General features: G+C 49.2%; 7 protein-coding genes across 7 annotated transcripts; 4 read left to right on the top strand and 3 right to left on the bottom strand.

Annotated features, from left to right (window-relative positions):
- Window positions 1-272: 272 nt before the first annotated feature.
- On the top strand, window positions 273-1055 carry LTR84_002390 (uncharacterized protein; the record flags this gene model as incomplete). The annotated part of the gene is made up of 2 exons (XM_064846001.1): window positions 273-938; window positions 990-1055. The coding sequence occupies 2 exons, from the start codon at window positions 273-275 to the stop codon at window positions 1053-1055; spliced, it is 732 nt and encodes a 243-aa protein (XP_064706226.1).
- A 591-nt stretch (window positions 1056-1646) lies between these two features.
- On the bottom strand, window positions 1647-2586 carry LTR84_002389 (uncharacterized protein; the record flags this gene model as incomplete). Its single annotated transcript, XM_064846000.1, has 2 exons — window positions 1647-2415; window positions 2477-2586. The coding sequence occupies 2 exons, from the start codon at window positions 2584-2586 to the stop codon at window positions 1647-1649; spliced, it is 879 nt and encodes a 292-aa protein (XP_064706225.1).
- Window positions 2587-2863: 277 nt separating this feature from the next.
- On the top strand, window positions 2864-3853 carry LTR84_002388 (uncharacterized protein; the record flags this gene model as incomplete). The annotated part of the gene is made up of 1 exon (XM_064845999.1): window positions 2864-3853. One exon carries the CDS (start codon window positions 2864-2866, stop codon window positions 3851-3853), a length of 990 nt encoding a protein of 329 aa, XP_064706224.1.
- A 1176-nt stretch (window positions 3854-5029) lies between these two features.
- LTR84_002387 (uncharacterized protein) lies at window positions 5030-6097 on the top strand (the record flags this gene model as incomplete). Its single annotated transcript, XM_064845998.1, has 1 exon — window positions 5030-6097. One exon carries the CDS (start codon window positions 5030-5032, stop codon window positions 6095-6097), a length of 1068 nt encoding a protein of 355 aa, XP_064706223.1.
- A 52-nt stretch (window positions 6098-6149) lies between these two features.
- LTR84_002386 (uncharacterized protein) lies at window positions 6150-6881 on the bottom strand (the record flags this gene model as incomplete). The annotated part of the gene is made up of 1 exon (XM_064845997.1): window positions 6150-6881. The coding sequence occupies one exon, from the start codon at window positions 6879-6881 to the stop codon at window positions 6150-6152; it is 732 nt and encodes a 243-aa protein (XP_064706222.1).
- A 594-nt stretch (window positions 6882-7475) lies between these two features.
- LTR84_002385 (uncharacterized protein) lies at window positions 7476-8944 on the top strand (the record flags this gene model as incomplete). Its single annotated transcript, XM_064845996.1, has 2 exons — window positions 7476-7482; window positions 7545-8944. 2 exons carry the CDS (start codon window positions 7476-7478, stop codon window positions 8942-8944), a joined length of 1407 nt encoding a protein of 468 aa, XP_064706221.1.
- Window positions 8945-15396: 6452 nt separating this feature from the next.
- LTR84_002384 (uncharacterized protein) lies at window positions 15397-16799 on the bottom strand (the record flags this gene model as incomplete). The annotated part of the gene is made up of 3 exons (XM_064845995.1): window positions 15397-16099; window positions 16148-16393; window positions 16441-16799. 3 exons carry the CDS (start codon window positions 16797-16799, stop codon window positions 15397-15399), a joined length of 1308 nt encoding a protein of 435 aa, XP_064706220.1.
- Window positions 16800-18322: the final 1523 nt, after the last annotated feature.

The raw sequence follows: 18322 nt of genomic DNA, 5'->3' as shown, positions 1-18322 counted from the left end.
CAGAGTAGTAAAGACATTGAATTGACATGTAGCTAGTTCTCTTTGGTCATGGTTATGTTCAAGGGGTCCTCCTGAAGAAATCTTTAAACCAGGATCGGAAGAAAATCAGTGTTGACTCGATTGGGTTAGTGCCAAAATCGCCTTTCGATTTATTTCGAGTTCCAACTTGTTCGGTCACCCGCTCAGCGTTGATCAAAGACGACGTTGTCGACCACGCCACGACTCCCTTCTTTCTTATCTCTTTCTCCTTCGTCTCGTAATAACAGTCCATCATGTCGGTGTGGGACGCTTTCAGCGGTCGGAAATCCTCCAAGCAGCAGTCACCCGAGCCTTCTCCTGCAGCCTCAGGTTTTTCCTCTTCTCCGTCGATAGGTGGCTACGCAACTGCCACTTCACCCTATGACCCCAACTCCGCAGCTGATGCGTCCTCATTCCTCGGGAATCTCTCTCTTCCAGACGCATCAAAGCTGCATCCGCTTGCGGGACTGAATCAACAGACACTAGACTACCTTTCGCTGGACGAATCTCAACTCTCAGATCTCCCGGGCTCCAGGTCATTATTACCTTCGCGCGGATGGTCGGACGATCTCTGTTATGGCACTGGCGTCACATACCTATCTGCATTGACAATTGGAGGTACCTGGGGCTTAATTGAGGGATTGAACCGGACGCCGGCGTCTGCACCTCCCAAACTGCGTCTAAACAGCGTTTTGAACAGCATCACTCGACGCGGCCCGTTCTTAGGTAATTCGGCCGGAGTTGTTGCCATGGTCTACAACGGTTTCAACTCAACAATAGGGTACTACCGGGGCAAGCATGATGCTGCTAACAGTATCGTGGCTGGCGCACTGAGCGGTATGCTTTTCAAAAGTACAAGAGGCGTGAAGCCCATGATGATTTCTGGCGGCATTGTGGCATCGATAGCAGGCGCCTGGGCAGTGAGTGGTTGTTGATGCAACTACTGAGACACGAAGCTAATTGATCTATAGGTGACCCGCAAAGTCCTTTTCGAGTTGCCCGACGAGCAACCTATGACATCTGGTGCGACTCTTTAATTCCCTAATCAACAATACGCCTTTCGTGCACCGACTCCGTTCGACACCCACGGACCGATCAACCAGTCGTCCCTCTTTTCCTCCACTTTGTATAAATCTATGGTCTTCCGTGCACTATCCTTTACGAATGATGGCCGCATATTGACATCTCGACTATTCTCTTGTCGACCCAAAGATCTTCACTCAGAAACGTGTGTTAAGCATAGCGGGTTATTTGAACCACAGTATCGGGGCGTTTCAGGGCCGGTGGGGGCAGTGTATGATCAGAAATGACACGGAATGTTGCGGGTGGGCCACTGCCGTGTCTTAAACTATCGAGAAGGACGGTTTGATCGGCTCAGAAGGATCTGACGCTGACAAGTCTGAAGGCAATAGAAGTTTCAGACGTCTCATCAATACTATTTTCTAATGATTCTTCATTCTACCCTGTGGTAGCACCTTTCGTGCTTGCCTTGGAGTGTTTCCTGTTGTTGTACAAACTATTTACACAGCGAATCTGTCGAGGCCCGACTGAGCGAAGTGCGACCAAACTTTCCAAGGAGTGCCATAATTATACTATACATGATGTCCGATCATCAATATGCAGCTCCTTCAGAGCATCCCTTTTCTCCAAGCCTTCGCCGCCAATGCTTCAATGAGCTTAGTATCGACAACGCCTCTTGTGCCTTCGTCTTCGATGGCCTCGACCACCGCATCCGCGACAAGATCCGCCTTCAAAGGCTTCTCTACTGCCGCACCAAACAACCTGGTCAGACTGCCGCCCACTAGACTGTTGACGGTGCTGCCAACCATACCGGAAGCCGCAATTGGGAGGGTGAACTTCCTGCTGTTGTCGTAGAGAAAGCCTGGCCGGATAAATATTGATCGCAGTTTGACCAACTGACTCGCGATCGTGCCTTCCGCCTCTCTCTTGGTTGTGATGTATCTCGTGGGGAGCATGGGAGCACCGGCCGCAGCGGAAATATAGACGAACGTGGACACATCCTGACACTGACTCTCCTGCGCCAGTGCGATTGCACTATCCCGGTTCATAAGCTCATAGGTGATCTGGCCATCGCTTTCACCTGTACCCAGATCTGCGCCGGGCTCGCGGTTCAGTGGGTCGGCTGCGCTGCCAGCTTTTGTGGAACTAAATGCCCGTGACAGGCCGGAGATTATGGATTCCTTCCCCGAGACAACGCCCTTATAGTCTGCTTCAAGGAGAATTCCCATGGTGTGCACCACGGCGTCAGCATCTTTGAGGTAGGAGGTGTAGGAAGCTGGCTTCAGAATGTCGCCTTTGGCCCATGTAACGGAAGTTGACCATGAGGGTGGCATGTTTTCCGAAGTCACGTATGACCATGTCGGTTCACCTGATCGGCTTTTATAAGGGGAGGACTCAGCATTCAGTGGAAAGGTAGAGAAGGCGTGGATCAGTTTACCTGATTGAAGTAACATCCCACCCGCGAGCCACGGCTGATTTGCAGATGCGGGAACCCAAAAACCCGTTCCCACCAGCAACCACAAGCTTCCGTTTGGCTGCTTGAGCCATGGCTGGATGATTCAATGTCAAGAGTACCGTAGTAAAGTCTCCAACACAAGCTGAAGACCTCCGGAGTATGGTCAGGACGAGGAGTTGTGAGTGGACTGACTGCTGCGATACTTTTTTTGGAGAATGTTGACGTAGTGTATCAAAAGAGGGAATTTTGCCGAACATAAGGCTGAACTTTTGATCAAACTTGATCCAACTCGACATACTCTCTCCTGTTCGAAGAATAATCAACATCCATCATCTTCCGACTTCTATTTATTCGCATACCAATAACAAGATGCCTGTCGCTAAGCGCCGGAAGTTAAGCGATACCCACGTAGACACTCCCGCCGCACCCATGGAGGCCCAGCCAGAACCAGATAAAATAACCGATTCAATACAAGACTCATCGAATTCAAACCCGACGCTCCAAGGAAAACCAATAACAACAGAGGAGACCACGGAAGTAAACGTAGCGGAATCTACTTCGACCGCACCCGCCGCTCCTCCACCCAACACAAATACCAATTCCGATCGTCTTGCCCGCTTCGCCGCTTTGAAGTCGCGAGCAGCGGCTTCATCAAAATCCAATCTCGCCGAGACCAAATCCGAAGCTCAGAGGGCAGCAATTGATTCTTCTGTATTAGCGAACCTCTCCCGGCGCAGCGCCATCGCCTCACACAACCTTCTCAAAGCCGATACGGAAGAAGAACATGGCGAGGGCGGATTCGAGCGCAAGCGCGCCTGGGATTACACGATAGAGGAATCCGAGCGATGGGACGAGCGGATGGAGCGGAAAAAACTTGCGCGCGACAACGTCCACTTCCAAGACTACTCTTCGGAGGCAGGCAAGATCTACGACAAGCAGATCCGGGACCTGGAGAAAGCGGCGCGGAAAGACAATGGCAAGAACAGAGAAGACTACGAGGCCCAAAAGGCCGAAATCATCCAGAATGCGGCGAGGACGGGTGGCCTGGAGATTGTCGAGCTGGACAACGGGGAGCTCGTGGCCATTGACAAGGACGGCCGCTTCTATGCCGACAACGACAGCACGGGATTCGTCGAGCAGAAACCCAAGCGCGAGAATGTTGACCGGCTGGTCGCGGACTTGAAGAAAGCGGATGATATCCGTATGAAGAAACGGAAGGACCGTGGTCGTGAGGAGAACGACGGCGATGTCACGTATATCAACGAGAAGAACAAGCAATTCAATCTCAAATTGGCGCGGTTCTATGATCGGTATACGACCGACATCCGGGAGAGCTTTGAGCGAGGGACGGCCATTTGAGGTCTTGCTGGATCCAGGGTCGGAGGCTACGTGAACCGCTGTGACTTGGAAGGCCAGTATCACTAGGTGGATACCATGCGAGTTTCACTTGAAATGGAAGAATCTTTTCTTGGACAGCCATTCCATGCTTCGCTCTCATTTTTACATTCGTCCTCCACTAACAACAAGGCCGATAATCTTTCATATTGCGGAACAAGAAACACCCACCTCTACGACAAGAAAATCTCTCGGCCATACCCGCACTCACACTAATTCACCCCCGAGTATAAACAGTTCAGATGTGGGGAGCCTCAAGTGATCATGCAGTTCAGGCGATCAAACATAAAGCCAGTATCCACTATGTCGCCCCCAAAGTCAATCAATCCACGATAGAAGTCAAATAGAAAGGACGTTATGATCTACTCTCTAGTTCTGTATATCATTCCACTTAAAGTTAGGTATCTTGTGCATGCACATGATATTACCGCTAGCCATGCAGATGCGTCAAGAGCAACCCGGGAAATTCGTAGGTACCTGATAATCCTTCCCCCGCTATTGAGACTAGAATTAGTACCATGAAAGACGACTTAAGATTCATAATACATTCATTACAACCACATTACACTACCCACCCCTCTTTATGGAGGCTTAACCTCGAAAGATATACTGTCACGGGATATCCGAGACAATGTAGGTATTCTACCAGAGTTCCTAGAACTCCTGCTATACAGCTATCATCCACTCCTCTTCACCGCGCGCCCTGTGATGCGGGGCAGCAAAAACCCTCACGAAAGATTTCGGCCAAAAAGCCTAGTATACCTATCTATTGCCAGATGCTGCGAATTGACAACTTCCGGTCCCTTGGTTGCTCGGCTACTCAGCGGAAAAGAATCAGAAGGCAAGTTCAATAATCATTCTCTGGGGACGCTTTACAAAACCGAGCCGATCGACCGCGAAGTCATTTTGTGCCTCTATCCTGTTCTTGACGACTTGGAATAGACCTTGGTGCGGGAAACGTCAATCCTGTGGATTGCCATACAGGATCACGGGGCGTGCGCGAGATAAATCACGCACTAAATCTTCCATCGAGATCTGCGCGGTGAAACAGTCACGCAGATTCATTGACTATTCACAACTAGCAATTTGACCCTTCTCATCAGCGACTTGGTCTGTAGACGGAAATCGAGAATAGACAAAATGTCCAGGTCTATCGAACCCATAATAGTGATTGGCGCTGGAGTCATCGGGCTCTCATGTGCGACAGTCCTTCAGTCACGATATCCCCAGGCGGTCATCACAATCGTTGCCGCAGAGTTTCCAGATAGCAATGTCCCCTCGGCGGACTATGCGTCTGCATGGGCGGGTGCGCATTATCGACCGATACCACAATCAACGGCGCAACTACGCGATGAAGCACAACTTGCATTTCGCACGATGGAAGTCATGAGGAACATTGCCCGAAACTCTCCAGATGCTGGTGTTGCGACCATGCAGGGTATAGAATATGTTGAAAATCCTGGGGATGACGTGTCAGGTCTCAGAACAGGCGATGTGTACGCAGGTCCTGGTGATGGTTTTCGCATCTTGGAGCAGAGTGAGTTGCCAGTAGGTGCAAAGTGGGGATGTGATTACCAGACATACGCCCTTAATGTTCATGTTTATTGTCAATGGTTGTTGGATCGATTTGTCGCCAGAGGGGGCAAAGTGTTTCAATATCACTTGTCGAGAGCAAGCGAAGCATTTGACCTCCTACAAAGAGATGGCGGACCCCCGATAAAAACCGTGGTCAATTGCTCGGGTCGAAACTTTGATCAAGATCCCAAGATGAAAATAATTCGGGGCCAGACGGTACTAGTAAAGCAGCAATATTGTAAGACCATCACTCGCCAGAACCGTGATGGAAGTTGGATATTCCTAATACCAAGACCAAGGCACGGTGGCACTATCGTTGGAGGCACAAAGGAGATAGGAGACTTTTACGAGAAGGCAAGGCCTGAAACTCGTTCCAAGCTCCTCCAAATGTGTGTCGAGGCATTCCCCGACTTTGTCGGTTCCGTGGAGGAGTTCGAGGTAATCAAGGACAATGTTGGCAGGAGACCCTGGCGTGATGGAGGCGTCCGAACGGAAGTTGAGGCATTCGGCCAAGACAGAAGAATTGTCCACAGTTACGGCGCCGGTGGGCGAGGCTATGAGCTAAGTTGGGGCATAGCTGAAAGGGTTGCACAATTGATGGGAAGGAACTCCAATATTCCAGCTCGACTATGAGGTTCTTTCCGGCAGTCAGAGTAGACCATCTTGTCGCACGATAGGCCCGAATTTATTTCTTCTTGATCGGTTTCCCTTCAGTCTCTTGCAGTTCCTGGAGGCTGCTTTCTAGGGTCAAATTCTTTGCTTTCTCCTCTTCCTGTAGCTTCTTGACTTGCTTGACGGCTTCACCTAGTCGATCCAATTCTTTACTTTCCTCCTCGCGGCTGAATTTGTTGCCAGGACCGCTTTTGGCGGGGATCTCGGCTGTTGGCGGCGGTTTGGCTGCTTTCGCACCTTTGGTTTTAGCCTTCGACCCACGGCCACCGCCTGTCAAGATATCATAAAAGGCCTCGACGGGTTCGTTGAACAAGACTTCTTCGTAGCATACACTAGAGATCAATGCGCGGTCTTTCTTCTGTTGTTCGATATCTCCAAAATATGGGTGAAGTTTGAGGCCGTGCCAAATTTGTTGTGGCTTTTCGTTGCTTTCAGTCGCAAAGTAGAATTTGATGGCAATTTCGAACTCTCCCCAGCCTGTTTCTTCAACCTCAAACGGCGGTTTATCAAGCATGCGTACACTACTAGCGTAGGTATCGTGCAGTTTGAATTGAACCTTCTTCAGCCAGTATGATATATCATCGCCATTAACACCACGAACGAACACCTTCCACCGATGGGTGTGATCGGCTGGAGCGTCTTTGGGGCGGTTCTCGGGATCGAACGGTAGGGCTTCGGTTCCGTAGACAAAAGGACGATACACTTGGACGCCTCTGACACGCTTCGTGCCGCCTGGAGCTGGCATACTAAGAGAATGAGTGCGACCGCTCGAGGAGGGAGATGACAGAGCGGACTTTGTTTCGTGAATTGTTGACCAGCGCTGGAAGAGGGTAATCTGAAGGTGTACGGCGGGCTTCGTTCAGGGTATTTGGATGTCGTTCGCCATTTGACACCTCTGCTGAATTAATAAAGTCCGGCACTTGAGATTCAAATGTTGGGTCAAGGTTCAGGATGTTGTCACATCCAGTTGAGACATGCACATCCAACTCTTAAGTCCCGCATTGCAGTTAATCCTCGGACTTGGCAAGCTAGCCAAAGCAGCAACTACGAGTATGCTCAAATACCTAGGTAGTAAAACAGCGATATATCACGTGATCTGGTGTTATCAACGTGTCAACCTTGAGCTTCTGGATTTTTGTCGGGTGTGAACATTACTTCATTGATACCAACCTCACTTCTGATACTCAGGTCCAGTGCATCTGACCCAACAAGTGTGTGCGTTGATATATCTGCCACTGTTCGTCGCCAAAACTTGGTCGCCGACTGCCTCTAATGCATTAACATGTGGTCGCCTCACTCTTGATGCGTCTTCTCAAACATTGCGCCCAGTTAAGGCGCAATGTGTTGTCTCTCTCGTCGTCGCTGAATGCGACTTCCTTTCGCTCTCGGCCTTTCTCATCCACTCCAGGTCTTCCCGCAAAAGCCCCACTAAATCAACGACTCTCTAAATGGGAAGCTAAGAACAGCACCCAGGGTGTTTATCGTAAAATTCAAAAACAGGAATCTGCGCATCATGACTACTCTACCGACGATGGCGATATTCTTTCAACGCTCAGCAATATGGGCATCGTGAAGTTCAGAGTCGCTGAACGCATACTTCGTTTGCACCGCTCGGAGCTCCTTGCCGCTGGCTATCCTCCTGCACAAGCCGCTCAGGTGGTGAGGGCCAGTTCCAAATGGAAGGCGGATTATCTGGCTGAGATGAGTGCCAGCGAAGTTGCCATATTGACCGACCCTGCAAATCTTGGAAAACTATTCTATGTCGCTGCTATGACCGACCTGTCCAGGACTAATCAGGTGACATACTTAAGACTGGGAAGTATGTCTCTAAAAGTGGCTTTCGAGTTAGGTATTGGGGATGCCGCCATAGAATTCGCAAAACTCGAGCTCAGAACTCGTGGCGTGGCCGAGATGGGAGACCCAGATGCACTGTCTAAGCCTGTCGACCTGCCTCCCAATATTCTGGATTACATTAGACGTACTGCCATCGCTAGAGAGAATTGGCGCTCCATGTCTCTATACCTGGATCACTCCCTAAGGAAGCCACAGTCATCTACGGCTGCCAAAGCTCTATATCAGCTTGCGGTCGACCTTTCGACCATGACCAGACCCAGTTTTAATACCATCGATCAGGTCATCCCTTCAGAACGACTTGAGTTGCCCTGGTTTCTGCTTCAGAGAGCTGCAGACCAATACTATGCTCACTTACCTTCTGACAGCGATGATGCAGCAGAAGTTCAGCGAACTTATGCGGAGGCTTTGAACACCGGCAGAGATGGTTGGAACGATAGTCGAGCTGCCGAGCTTCTTCTTCGAAATACCGAAGAGGTTAAGCCTGGCTCCCCAAGATGGGTTGAGTTGCTGACGCAGGCTGCAATGCAAGGTGATCCAGACTTTTGCTTTAGATTAGGTGATCATCGCCTCAAAGAGGAAGGTTGGCACCCAGAATCTAGAAAATGGCGCAAGCCGAGTGACAAGACGAGTCTCTGGTGGATTGAGTTGAGTGCATATGGCATGCGACATTTCCCAATTAGGGCGAGACAGCGCTACCTCCTTCTCGCGGTCCTCCTCCGGGAAAATGGCTTCAGAGAAGATGCAACATCGTATCTCGTTCGAGGACAGGCAGCATTGCGAGAAAGCCACTCGCCAGATGCTGAAGTATCAATACAATGGCTGCAAGATACCATTGATGACTGGGATAATCCTGAATGGAAGATGACTTCTACAATCCTCCTCAATGCCGAACCCCTATACAAGCAGCAACGCCAGGAGACAGCTCAACACAAAGCCCACCAAGGCCTCCGATGAATTACCACGTGTTTTCTACTCTGCCGCCAACCCGGAAAAATACTACCTAGGCGAAGTGAGCTTCCGCTGTTCTACAGGCGATGTCAACCCTTGTTCCTGTCGAGGTTTACGCACCTATTCCCGCGTAATGTTCCGTCTTCAGGTTTTCAAATGGTCATATGTGCGAAAACACCACGAATTTAAATGAAAAATAGACAGACCATGCGACTAGGGGCCTAGACGCGCTTAAAATCGCACAGACAACTCAAAAGAGGAAGAAGAGGCTCGTCGACGCGAGCATCAGAAAGAATTGGCCACGAGAAAACAACGCGAAGGCCTAGAAAAATATGCCGAAGAGACTGGAGATATGAACGGTGATTCAGAGAAGAAATTCAAAAAAAATGTGATAGAAGTAGCAAGTTCACCTTCATGCAGGAGTTCTCAGGCTCTTTTCGTCGAAATCTAACTTGATATCCGAGATGGGTTTGCCCTGCTGTTTCGAGACTGAAAGACGCTTGAAGTGAATGGTATTTCTCCTCAAATCTCCAACTTCAGAGCCGCCTGAAGTGGATTCTTAATAATCGGCATAGTGCATTATATTGAAGTCAGCTTCTTACAACTCGTTGCTACAGAAAATTATCCCGCGGTGTCCAGTCTCAAGACCTTTTCTTTATGGTGGCTAGCGACCACCAGCGTGCACGTGCCTTGCAGACAGGGCTGCTGGAAGGTCCACAGTGCATCAATGGCGACCATCATCCCCTCAAAACCCCAACATGTCATGGCCATCCGAAATCCATAAGTCTTCACCTCTGTTTTAAGTTTCTAGTGGAGTTTGGGAGCAGGAACCCCTCTCAAGCATGATTCATGTAACTTCCAACCTTAACATGAATCATCATCATAATCAAACTTCTCCGCAGCGCCAAAAGTCAAACGTGCAGAAACCAGCCCGAATTTTGAAAAAGTATGCGAAGATATTGATGTCTCTCGGAGGTGGTCTGGGATGATCACTAACCAGTGCTTCTTTTGGTCAAGAGCTCATTGCTTCGGAATACGGCATGAAGAAACTCTCGAATGGTCACATTATACTTTCGCCCTTATGTCGGTGAACCACCGAACAGGCAGTATTGAGCTTCACTAAACGATCTGCCAACATCCTGCCATTATCCGTACGCCCACAACAGGGCTGAAATTGAGACTATTTTGGCATCGCCTCCAGTCCAAGCAACCGTTGCTTGTCCGAATGGATCGCATCTTGCAGTGACACATTGTAATCCCAAGCTAAAAGAAGGTAAGTTCTCAGCAGTGTGCAAATTAAGCACAGGACATGTTTGATCCGAGGATGATTTCAAGTCCAACTGGTCCAAGTGTTCCATTCTTCTAGAAGACAACCATTACGTAGCTTTGAGAAGCGTGGCGTTGGAGAAACTGCAGCACTGAAATACGTACCTTGGCGAATCTTGGACACCTACTGCCAGACAAATACTGGGGTGCTTCAGCCACATCGGATAAAGCAATCCCTGCAGCGACTATGACAGCAGAGGCAACTGATGCCGACTGCCATCCAACAGTCAGGAAGGATCAGCGTGGAAGGGGCAGATGCAACTGCCCCGAGAGTCCGAGACCATTGGTGAAGGCAACTTCCCAAAGTAGGATATCGAGAATGGGTGTGCCTTGTTGTCGGTGAAAGCTGGAGGGCCCAGGAAGGGAAGCACGTCCCATGCATGAGTGGGCCAAAGCAGCGGAAAGAATAATGGTAATGGTGGAGTTCAGAAATCGGTTTACTTTGATCGCGAAAAGCATCTGCCTGACTACAAAAACCCACGAGCAACGACGCACATACGTCGAATGGTGCCCTGAAATCGATAGGCAGTAGCACAGCCGTACGGGTACGGGTGCACGCGACAGGAAGGCTGACCCAGTGTGAAACTAGAATAGTAAATGCATTCCAGTAGTCATCGATGGAACGTTGACGATGATCTCTGGACCAAATCGCACATGGCCAAATGTCATTTCGATCGCGGTGATCACTTTGACTGGGAACCCTGCCGCTGGATCGGCGCTCTTAAAGTTCTTCGCCATGCTCTCCACGTCTTGTACTCAGCATCCTTGGGCCTGTGCGGATTAGTGGATCTGTACTGCCCCTTCAAGGAAGCTGGCAAAAGTCAATTCTTTCTTCTGGTACTGACTCAGTGGTTCAACCGCCAACGAAGGTTCTGTCACAGCTTCCGGCAACCTTGGCTAAGCCCGTAAAGGATACTGTACGACAGAATAAGGTTCACACTTCTTCATGCCGCAGAAAGCCTACGATTTGACTTCCAATCACCTCCTGCATTGTCTTGGACAAATGTATACGAAGTAAATCACGCTCGCTTCGAGTCATTTTCTTTTGGATCGTGCCAGTTCACGAGAGGGCAACCGAAGTTGCGAAGCTCCATTATCGTAACTCGTACTTCGTACGTGCAAGCTTAACTGATGTTTTGGGTTAAACGGCACCAACCGATCGTCCATTCGAGCTCACCTGGGCACCTGCTCATCTGTCATTGATCGAGGATAGATATTTGGTGAGGGATTTGACATCGGCAAGGCTTTGCCTATCACTCCATTTTGGACTTCTTTTTCCACGAAAAAGGTTTGAGAGGACCCTCTTGGTCTAAGTCTTGACGATGATCGTTGAAGGTACTTCGCATCTCATTTCTAACAATTTTGGGCTCGGCGTCCATATACTCATTCGTGAACTCAAACTGGGGAAGCTCACAATACCTGGATTTGAGGTCACCTCCACTAATCCTTGTGGGCAGGAGGACAAACCAAGTCTACAATTTCCCTACCGGTTGTTACTGATAATTAACCACCTTCATACCCCAAATGATAAAGTTCGAACCTTGACGTCGTATGCATATATCTGTCTGCGATCGTCGATGTCAGCTAAATCATGGCATATCCTATAGGTTGCGGTCTCAAAGTTATCGAGAAAGAAAAGCCACATCGTGGATAATCGTTCCATTCAGAACTGGAGACTGTGCTGGAGCTGTGGGAAGCTGCTGATCAACGTGGCCTGGACCTGGACCAATGCTCGAGACTGTACTGCAGTATCCGAGCATGTTGATCACTTGCAGCAGTTACGTGAATCAGTCTCTTGTTTCTCCAAATATATCATGTCTTCCCTAATTCCAAAAGGTCAACTAGGTAGGTATGGCCAAAAAGGCTTCATTACCCGGTGGACGTGTCTTGGTTGGTTTTTTAGACGTGTAATCGGCCTCGAAAGATCGAGTTGTTGATCCATGCGACCAACACTAGTGGACTTGTTTCCGCGGTCAATTCATTAAATCCACGTCACACAGCGAAGTCACTTGTGATTGAAACTTTACTCTCCTCGGGTCTGAACACAGCATGGATGAATGGACGGAGCAATTATCCATTTCCTCTAGCGCAGACACAAGGCTACAGACACCCTGCAAATCAGGATTTATCATGTTAATTATGGCCGAGAGCGAAGTGCACGAATAATGCAAAGTTTAGGACCCACGATCCGATATCCCAACAGGGACGTTTCTGTCGTCACAAGAAGTCACAAAGACGTGCGATACTCGGGAATTGCGATTGAGAATTCCACGTAGAAGAACTGAGTTTCGTAGGCATTGAACTAGATTCCGGCCTTACCTGCGCATCTAGTAGAGGAGAACTGTTGATACATTTATAGTACATCCTTGATCAAATCCGCTTCCTCGTCACAAATGTTCGTCATTGACTAAACATTGTAGCCGGAGGGTGTGTCTCTGTAATGCTATATCCAAATCACAGGTGACTGTTGAACTGCATTCGCAAAGACACCTCAGATTTACAGTAGCTCGTGTTAACTACCTTAATGACATGATTGACAACGTCAGAACTTACAGAATGAGACTCCTCAAGAACTTGGTGGATGTATTTCGTTTTGACAAGGCTACCGTTCGACATTTCGAGAAGATTCCAATTTCTACAATCGCGTGTCTCTTAGACATGAGTTCACACGATAAGACCTCTTAAAAAAGGACTCATGACTAGATCGTCTCCCTAGCTAACACCCGATTCTCAGGGAGCGAGCCAGAGTATCTCTCTTCCCCATCTCCTCATATCGCGAAGCCATGGCAGGGCAGAAACGAACAGCATAACCCTGATCTAACCATATCTTGCGTACCGTGTAAAATATCTCCTAGACCAAAACTCGCATGCAGAGAAATTTGCGTACTGCTTCAGTCCGTATCATATGTCACGTATGTTTCTCCTTTGCACTCTTAAGACGTCTACTCACGCCTCAATAAATACCTGGCCCATTTTTGGGGGATTCCTCCAGACTCGAGAATCTGGCAGACGGGCTTGGAGCCATACTCCCAAGCTTCGTCAATACGAACCTCGAAGAAGCAGAAGCAGAAGCAACAATCCGTAATACAAGGGGACCCCGAACAGCGGTACTCGAGGATGATAGCTGAGCAAGGTTGTGCCATTGGGCGATAAGTGGGGAGAAAAGACCCGTGGTTGGGGTATCCGTACGACGTTGCAGTTAGTCCACCACTTCGACACTGACGATGAACCCTGTATCATGTCCGGAGTACTCCGTAATATCGCTAGTAGTAGTTGACGCGAGCAAGCCTACCTCATACCTACTGTACCGACCGAAAATCAGGTTCCAGAAAAGCTTGCTGTGTTCCTTGCTCACAAATGTTGTTGTCGTATTTCTTGTCGAAACCCTTGTCAAAGGACTCCAAGGCTCGTTTCAACTCCCTGGGGCCGGGGCTGTGCCACACTGCCTAACTCACTTAATCGGTACATCCAAGATGCGGACTGGTATCCGTATATCCCTGGCTGCCGAGTAGGAGAAGGTCGGCAGCCGAGATTCCAGAAGCCAGCTCATCAGAAGGAAAAATGCTTGACGACATTCAAGGCGCGGATGCCAAGGCGTTTGAACGCGATTCCAGGGCCTGATCCCCGTCGTCCTCTGGAGGATTCTTGGGCAAATGATGCCGAATGCCATTTCCAAGTCCTTGCCTAGTTTACAAGCCAACCGGAGTAAACTTGCGCGGCCTTGGAGATCGTTCGAGCCGTGTGATTCTGGACCACATATGTTCGTGGGACAAGGTCTTCCCCAAGTGCCGACTTGTTGGGCCTCCACGGCGAATAGAATATCCGCAAAATTTGTAGGATCGATCGGTACCTAAGTAGATATGAAACTCTCGTCTGCCCTCCCCCACTTTACAAATGTTTGTGCAACGCTCGGCATATGCGAGTCTGATGGTGTATGCCAAATAATTTCATCCCGAGATCACGGCACATCATCTAGACTTTCGAGTTGAAAAGCCTCTTTTTTCACGGGGGGACGGTTTTTGGTGAAAGTACACGTCGACATTATGTATAACATTCTTGAGATCTTGGAGATTTCATGGCTTGGATTATATGAGTCCAGGCCTGGCGAACCGCCACATTTAGAAGGTCTAGGCCTCAATCGCCAGCCTTAGCCCCAGATTTACAAACATTACAGCATACTTGTTTCCCAGAGCCTCAAAAACTGCTGAAATCCATCATCATTCCACGCCATTATTATATATTACTAGTATTATGGGTAGATGGATCGTGTAAACTGCTGGCGCTCTTCGCGCTGGGCGTCTTGATGCACGGTTCCGCCGCCGCCGACATTGTGAGACCCGCACGTACCATGTTGGACGGAACAGTACTTCCAAAACATGGCGTGTCCAAATTTAGCCTTTCGAATACTTTCTCGGACCAGGGAAACCATGGGACATCACAACGCTGCAGCCTCTGAATTCTCTGCCTGCAGTCGGTCAAATCTTATGAGATCCCGCGCACCAATTGAAAGAATGTCTAGAGTTCGTCGAAAAATGCTCTAGGCCTTGAACGAGAGTGAGAATTTGTTTTTCTTTTTTTGGTTGAGTTTGGTTCATTTCGTAAGGTGGAAAATCCCGACCGGTTGAAACGTTGATGTGCCAATGCAAAGTTTGCTAAATCATCTCGTTAGACCCATATATTCACCTGTAACATTCTCGAACATCCCCGTCGCTAAGCCTTGCGGATGGATCCTTGGAAATTCGGGAATGATATACAGGTACCCACAGTTGGGGGCTGACATACATTGTTCAAACTGGGTGAAGCCTTGGTCGAATGAGTTCTCCATTATTTGGCCCCCCGGGCGAGCGGTTCCAGGAAAGAATGAGAGACCTCGAGCCATTAGCAAAGCCCTCTGGCCGGGAAGCTTGGAATCGCTCGTGGTTGCAGGCCAGATCAAATAACCATTTGTACCATGACTATTTCTAATGTGACCAGAGGATGATTGTAGAAGCTTGCTGTCGCATATCCAGATGCTGCAAATGTTTCCTTTGACTGTTTTTAAGGCACTGGTCGTAATCCTCCATTACCATTTGAATGCTTTGTTCACAATCGTGTGAATCAAATCTGCAAGCAAACTCCACAAATCCGGTTTATCAGGTCTGATCCGCGTCATCAGACTCGTCCTCCGAGACGCCACCGGAAGTCTGTCTCCTGCGTCTTTGTCCTTCTCGTAGACCTTTTTTCAACTTCAACGGAAAACCCGCACCACGGTCGAGTAAACCCTTCACCAAATTAGTACTTGGCTGGACTTGATCAAAGTCTTTGGCGTTGACAACTCTAAAAACATCTGTTGTGACCGTATCTATGGCAGGGATGACAGCACCTTGGGCCAGGTGCACGGTGTCCATTTTCATAAGAACAAACTGGAGTCGATATTCCCCAGCTTTGCGTACTGAGACATCGGCGAAAATGAAGAACGTCCCTGGGATTTGGTCCAGAGGTCGTGGCTGGTCTGGAGGACGTGAAGACGATACTGGCAAGAACCTTGATGTTGGACTTGGTGGAGCGGTCATAGCTGCTTCTGACCGAGGATGAGGGACCAGTGTAGGCGGATCAGGATCATCAGCTGTGTTGGTTGGGCTTGCGACAGTCGTGCCGAGAAGTAAACGTTGCACTTCCTTTCGTCCATCCTCAGTAGTTTGAGACATGGTGGAAACATCTCTGTCAGGCGTTTGTGCTGCCACTAATTTACAATGTACGACCCAGAACGGGCTCGACAACTCGGCCACGTCTTGTTTCGAATCTGGGTCAAAGTCTTGGATGTGTAGTTGCAAAATGGGAGGAGGGTCGATCGCTCTGAGACAGGTTAGAGAGAAAGCAATGAGACATTATGACGAACAATACCTTCGGTCCTTTCCATCAGGGCCTGCTCTTGCTGCTCTTGGTTGTTGTCTGATATGCAGACGACACCTGCTGGTAGTCAAACCGAACGTTTGGATCTGTGTTGGCTGCTCCATGGAGAAATTGTTGGGTGTTCCAACAGCAGTTGATGCATCGGATGTCGACTCTTTATTGCCTTCCACTGAATATAACGAATTTTCAGAAGGTTCACTGATAACAGCAGCGGCTCTCGAATATCCGTATGTAGGTCTAAATTTGTTAGTGGGCCCAAAGTAGGTCAATGGTCTGTTTCATACCTTGCAAGCCCCGCGAGGGGCGGTTGCTGTGTCCCAGTTGGGCTTATTTGTCTATGATCCTGAGACAGGAAGTGTTGGTGATGGTCCAGCTTGGAAGGTGGCGGCAAGGTTTGACGTGGCTGTGAGGACCGTGTCGATGGCAATGACGATATGGGTCTCAAGAGTGTATCTTGATACGATTCACCCTGTGTTATGTGGGAACCCAATGGCTTGAGCACGGTAAGTGTAGACTCAGACGCGGAGACTCGATTGTACGATTGCATCACCTTCTGAGATGGTTCATCAAAAGCCGCGGACAGTGATAAGTGGTTGGAAGTAGAAGATGAAACTGGAAGAACTAAGTGCACAGCGGTAGTCATGGTAGTCCGAGCATTCGTCCTCGACAGACTATTACCGTGAACTTTGGAAGTTGTATCCAGGGTATATATGAAGTAGCCTTTACTCAATCATGCAAGACTAAGAGATTTGGAGAAGTCTTTCAGAGGTAGGAACCAGGGCTACTACTTGGCAAGCGGCCCCGATGCTAACTAGGAAGAATTGGAACTGGCGCAATCGAGGACCAGGGGTGGGTGCCACAGACCAGGGCACAGGATAATAAAGAACTGGAAGAGAAGGCGAGTTGTGGCGTGATGATCACAGTGGCTGGCAAGACAGGGAACAGGGAACAAGTGGATGCCAAAGGCCATACGGATAGGTAATAGGTATGGACGAAAAGGAAAGGGTCTAATGAGAGGGAAACTACGAGTCTACGAGTAGTTAGATCGACAATGATCACCGAAATTCGGGATGGGACATGCGAGGTCACAGATCACAAACTTCAACAAGAGGGTTTCAACTTCAGACCCAGGTTATGGCCAGTTGGAGTGGGTTGTACTACGAGGTATGTACGGATACTATAGTAGTCCGTTGGAAGTGCAGGTGCCAATCTATCGCCTGATCCATTCTGCCCTGTTGGATTGAAAGCACCTTACTGCAGGTACTGGCCGACACTCCCAAGTATCAACCTACCAGGTGTGGAGTGTTCTGGGGCGGTTTTGGCATTCGTATTTCAGTTTGCTCTGGACCTGCGACTAGGCCAGTACGAATCTCTGCACCTGTGAGTCGTAACTGCGTAAGTGAGTTTCTTCAAAGTGACCGACTCCACTGGTTGAAGGACTTGGAGACCACCCAGGGCGGTAGAAAACTGGGGTTTGAATCCATCGACCTCGCACCTTGTAGTTAGGCAGGTCGAGTGCTTTGGGTATGGTGGATGGCTTAGGGCCGACTCCGTTCTCTGAGTTTGAAGCTGGGAAGCGTCTGGTCATGGTTGCGCTTGGACGTAACGGCATGCGACGGGTTAAGGAATTGACGAGCCTTATCTTGAAGGCTGAAGTCTGGAGCGTACTCTGTCGAGGGACCCAAAAGGTTGTTGTAGTGCGGGCAAATGTATGGTTGATTCGCGGAGTTTAACGAAGTCACCCAAACTGGCAGGAGCAGTACCAACCTGCTGGCAAGTCCACTACGACTCTGTGAGGACTATCTGTGAAGAGTGGAGCAGATTTGGCAACGAGAACCTTGAAGACGGTGGTTGAGACCGGAACGAGTCTGCCGTCAAGGCCTGTAAACAAACGCCTCAACGACATACCCAGAAAGCTAAAGTGCAGTGCCTTCATGAAGCAGCGTACGAAGGGTGAGAAAAGGCTGCAAAAAGCGCCAGTGAGTGGTACGAAGTACTCGCGGGTACGGCATTTGAGAAGCCGTGAACACTACCAGAGATTCACAGGCCAGGGATTGCACGGTGCTGCTTGGGGATGCTTTCGATTAGCCGTGGAGATCGTCAACACCCATTCGAACAAGGGCACTGGGCAAGTCGAAGCTTAAATGTGTGAAAGGCAGCTCCTGA

This window comes from Exophiala bonariae (assembly GCF_035927105.1).
Source record: "Exophiala bonariae strain CCFEE 5792 chromosome Unknown scaffold_13, whole genome shotgun sequence".
Classification (NCBI taxonomy): Eukaryota; Fungi; Ascomycota; class Eurotiomycetes; order Chaetothyriales; family Herpotrichiellaceae; genus Exophiala; species Exophiala bonariae.
Note: the sequence above shows the minus strand (reverse complement) of the source record. Positions and strands in the feature narration are given on the sequence as shown.